Source organism: Charadrius vociferus, unplaced genomic scaffold, assembly GCF_000708025.1.
Source record: "Charadrius vociferus isolate BGI_N301 unplaced genomic scaffold, ASM70802v2 scaffold459, whole genome shotgun sequence".
Classification (NCBI taxonomy): Eukaryota; Metazoa; Chordata; class Aves; order Charadriiformes; family Charadriidae; genus Charadrius; species Charadrius vociferus.
Window position 1 is genome coordinate 1,492,157 of NW_009650249.1, and position 4,060 is coordinate 1,496,216.

Genomic DNA, 4,060 nt, shown 5'->3' on the forward strand with positions numbered 1-4,060 from the left:
AGCCAAAGAATGCCACTGACTACTCAGTTGGCTTTCAGGCTTCTGGATGATAATTATTATTTTTCTTTAATAAAAAACGGGAGCTGATTTTAGCATGGGAGTCTCGTTCATGCGCACATCGCACTGTCTGACAAGTAAGAGAAAAAAGTGCAAAGGTGGGCTCACGCTGGAGGCAGTTTATCCCCATCTACAACGACCAGATGGACCACCTCTGAACGGGGCCAAGCTGGAACCACGCTCAAACATGGCCCGAAGGCAGAGCAGACCAGTGCCACGGGCTCAGTGCCGCCAGGTCCAGAACCGCACAGAGCCCTCTGGTTTGTAAGTGATTCAACCGCCCAGCGGGGGCTGACCCTCTGCCTAGGACTCCAGTGCAGAGTTAAGCTAGTACTCTACCAGCAAGACCCTTGCCTGATCCAAAAAGGCACAATTCAGCTCCACGACACATCTATGACTGTATAGAGAGACAGTTTTCCCTTTACAACAGTCTCTGAAGTGCATGCAGTACTGGTTCACGGAACAGGAGCATGGAGACTTCCACTTCTTCCCCCTTCCACTCATGGCCTTTCCTTCAGCTCTAACTACCGACAGCGGAGTTAGCGGCACCCGCAGGGCTCCAAATTCTTCTGGTGAACTTGGTGTGCACCTGTTTCTTATCTCTTCTTCTTCCAGATGTTTTTCTTCCAAGGCAAAACCGTTGGCTGTGCGTTCCTCCGAGAACGGTGTTGACGCTTGCCAAACCGCAGACTGGAGACGGCAAGTTCCCTGTGACAGAAGAGACACCATGTTCATTCTCCAGTCCATTTTCCTACTACCCGGCAACAGCCCATGTTACAATATTTATCTACCCCTCGCCAAGATTTATTCTGAGGCAGGAGAGGGGGGAAGGAAGAGGGGGAATTTCCAGCTGCAGCTGTATTAAGCCACAGCGGAGATGCCTCTAGCCCAATATCCCGTTCCCACCGGTGGCTGAGGATTCAAGGAGTCCTGCAGCAGAGCATGACCCAACTGATGCTTCCCCACATCTGCCTTTCAGAACTCGCTCCCATCACAACTGACCACCAATGGACCAATCTTCCTTCAATCTGCCAATTCCCTGTAACTCATTGACACTCCTGGAGTCCACAGTTTCTCCTGGCAATGAGTTCCACAATTCAGTGATGTGACGTGAGAAAAACTATTTGCTTTGGTCCAAAGCTGCTGTACAGTCAATCATTTTCCTGGGTGATGCCGTCCCTCCCTCCTTCTTATACATCACCCGTTTGCCTGTCCCATATCAGAGGAATTTCCCACTCCAACCGAGAATTACATTTTATATAATATTCCTCTAGTTTTGGAGGAGACAAGAAACGCTGGTTCCCTCAGCTGTTAGCCTTCAACTCTACAAAGCACAGAAATAGCCAAGGCTACTCATTTAAAGGGAGACGAGACGGGGAAGTCAGGTCTAATCCAAGTAGCAACTGCAGCCTGGGGTTACAACCCCAGATTTTAAAGGGCTTACGAGGGACGTTCAGAGTGGGTTTAAATGGCTCACCTGAGAGCTCCCAGCGGGCCGTGATGGGACAGCCTCATGCCACCACCCTGAGGAGTCTTCACTGATGCTCCAGAGCTCACTGAGAGCTTCAGACTCTGCAGGTACCTAATGAGGAAGAGGAGATGTGTGAACCACTCGCACCCAGCCGTGCTATGGTAAGTACTGGGGGGAGAGCTGCTCTAAAGTCACCCGTGACAGACACGTGTGTTTTTGAAGGGTTAATTGCAGCGATTTGAAAGCTATTTATAGCTCACTTTTACTTCCATCCTCTTCTGTCCTCGCTCTATTCAGTCATATTTAATCATTGGGGATTTTAACTATTGCCTTGATTTTAAACTAATGACAGATCTCCACGACGACTTTGCTCCCCACCTCCCTGCAGTGCAAGCACTCCTCTGCTGCTGGCTGCAGCGAGATGATGGAAAGCCCACGTGCACTACCAACAGAGCTGCCTACAGAAGATACTTGACTGCTGAGTCCCAGCTCTCGGCAGTCCTGCTCCCCTGCAGCCTCTCCCACCCACAGCCATGCAGGAGACGCTGCTGTCCCAAAGCCGCACACCCTCCGCTTGTCCCTCTCCCCACGTGCTGCCATCTCCCCCCATCCCACCAGCGCACACAGCCCTTCCTCAGCCGCCCGCCCGCCCGCAGGAGGGATGGAGGTGACATTGCTTCATCTCAGCCAGTAAAGAGGCTATTGTACAATGAAAACACCCCAGGGACACTTTGCCAGGGCCTCTTGGGAGGGGTGTAAAAGCCACTAGACAAGTTCCAGCTGTTTGCAAAGAGCGTCTGTCGGGCTGCCCCAGCTCCCAGGCTTTGTCCCTCACCGAGCAGCCCCCAGGGACGTCCCCAGGACCCCCCCTGTGACTTACCCAGGCTTTGCCTGGCAGAAGGTGGCACAGATGCTGTCCCTGGAGTGCGAGCACTGGCACCTGCTGAGCGATCTCTTGCGCCGCCTTGGCGGGCTTCCCAAGCCATAGGGAGCAGTGTGGCTGTTAAAAACAAAAGAAATCAGCTATGCAGCTAACTTTTTATTAGCCAACAGGTTTATAATGCAGCCCTGGGAGGCAGCCAAGCCAGCACCAGGATAATAAAAGACTCATCTATAGACATAAGGTGAAAAGGTCACTGATATGTCTTAAGCCTTTAAACTCCGGCTCCTCTCCCACCTCCTCCTCTCCCCACCCTACCCCTCCCAGGGAGATTGCCGTGCCAGTGGGTGCTGGCTCGCAAGGGGAATTTTCTCCCCTTGCAGCAGACCAGGCGCCCGTGCAAGGGTCGCCGCACGGGCTGGGGCGAGCTGGCGGCTCACCTGGGCGGCAAAGCGCCGGAGCAGCGTGGTTGCCCCGCTCCGCCAGCCCCGCTGGCAGCCAGCAGCCGGATTCTCAGGCATGGAGATGTCAGGGCTTCACACACACACACACACACACCCCGCCGTGGGTTCTAATGCCCAGGACATAGTACGAATCAAGATGTCTTGGGGCCACAACAGGTTCTTCTGATCGCAGCACGCTTTCAGAGCTGTTAGCACATTCCCGCTCCATCTTTGATCGCAATCTACTCTCCCAGAGGGTTCAGGATTGGCAGCGACTGCAACTATTCTCCGAGCAAGCAGCGAGTTGTAATTGCACGTTTGCGAGCATGATTATAACCGCACCTGAGTACATGTGTTTTGCTACAGTGTGATGGCCATTGGTCTGAAACCGCTGGGAAAGCTGCCGGAGCATTCCTGAGGGCAGGACTTGGCAGCCGCGGGACGGTAGTGCCAGCCCAGCGCTGCCTCATTACTGCTGCTGGCAGCCGGCGGTCGGGGTTACAGTGCGCCAGTGGGGAGAGCAACTTTCCGTCTCGCAGTTCTAACCTCTCGCTGCTGCTTTCGGCGTGCGGAGGTAAAAAACCTCCGAAAAAGATGAGCCCACGAGGAAGCAGCGCCCTGTGCTTTCCCCCCCGCAAACACCTCCCCTGTGGGTTTCACTGACAGTCCAGAGCAGAAGCACAGCTCGTCCCTTTCTAGATGTTGGAGAGGACGGGACACCCAACGCTCCCCCGAGCAGGTGCTACACAAACCTCACAGCACTCACCCTTTCTCCCCTCCTCTGACCAAACCCCATCCTCCACCACAAAAAACAGCCACTTACTCATCAACAGAGCCACCCCCACCCCCCCTAGAAAGCGAGGTTCCTGCTCACCCAGGTGTGTTGACCCAGATGATGTCCAGGTGACAGAAGTAAATGCATTCCTTATCCAGCCAGCTGTTGCAGGAGCAGCGCTTGGTCCTGGGGTGTGCGGCCAGGGGGGACTCCGGTGGCAGATGGCCCATACCTGCAGCAGAAGGAAGGAGGGATGAGGCACAGGTTCGGCGCTGGAGTGCCCCTCCGTATGTCACCTCCGCAATCACACCTCCGGGAAGGGTTACGGCGATTTCGATACACAGGCGGTTTTACAGGAGGCGCCTTAAGGATCTGCATCACCCTGGCAGCTGCAGAGGAAGAGAGGGCACCCCACGACACCCCCCGCACCCTCC

At 54.6% G+C, this 4,060-nt stretch overlaps 1 protein-coding gene across 1 annotated transcript; it reads right to left on the reverse strand.

The window, feature by feature from the left end:
- Positions 1-653: 653 nt before the first annotated feature.
- Positions 654-4,004, reverse strand: EDN2 (endothelin 2). Its single transcript, XM_009893021.1, has 5 exons — positions 3,953-4,004; positions 3,726-3,858; positions 2,409-2,528; positions 1,535-1,639; positions 654-765 (listed from the first exon to the last, which is right to left on the reverse strand). Exons 1-5 carry the CDS (start codon positions 4,002-4,004, stop codon positions 654-656), a joined length of 522 nt encoding a protein of 173 aa, XP_009891323.1.
- Between the last annotated feature and the right edge of the window lie 56 nt (positions 4,005-4,060).

Excerpts from the sequence above, each read along its gene's own strand:
- EDN2 (XM_009893021.1), bottom strand. The coding sequence starts at position 4,004 with ATGCAGATCCTTAAGGCGCCTCCTGTAAAACCGCCTGTGTATCGAAAT. Across the intron at positions 1,640-2,408 it reads TTCTGCCAGGCAAAGCCTGG|GTACCTGCAGAGTCTGAAGC; the intron begins GTAAGTCACAGG and ends CTTCCTCATTAG. Across the intron at positions 766-1,534 it reads GGCCCGCTGGGAGCTCTCAG|GGAACTTGCCGTCTCCAGTC; the intron begins GTGAGCCATTTA and ends CTTCTGTCACAG.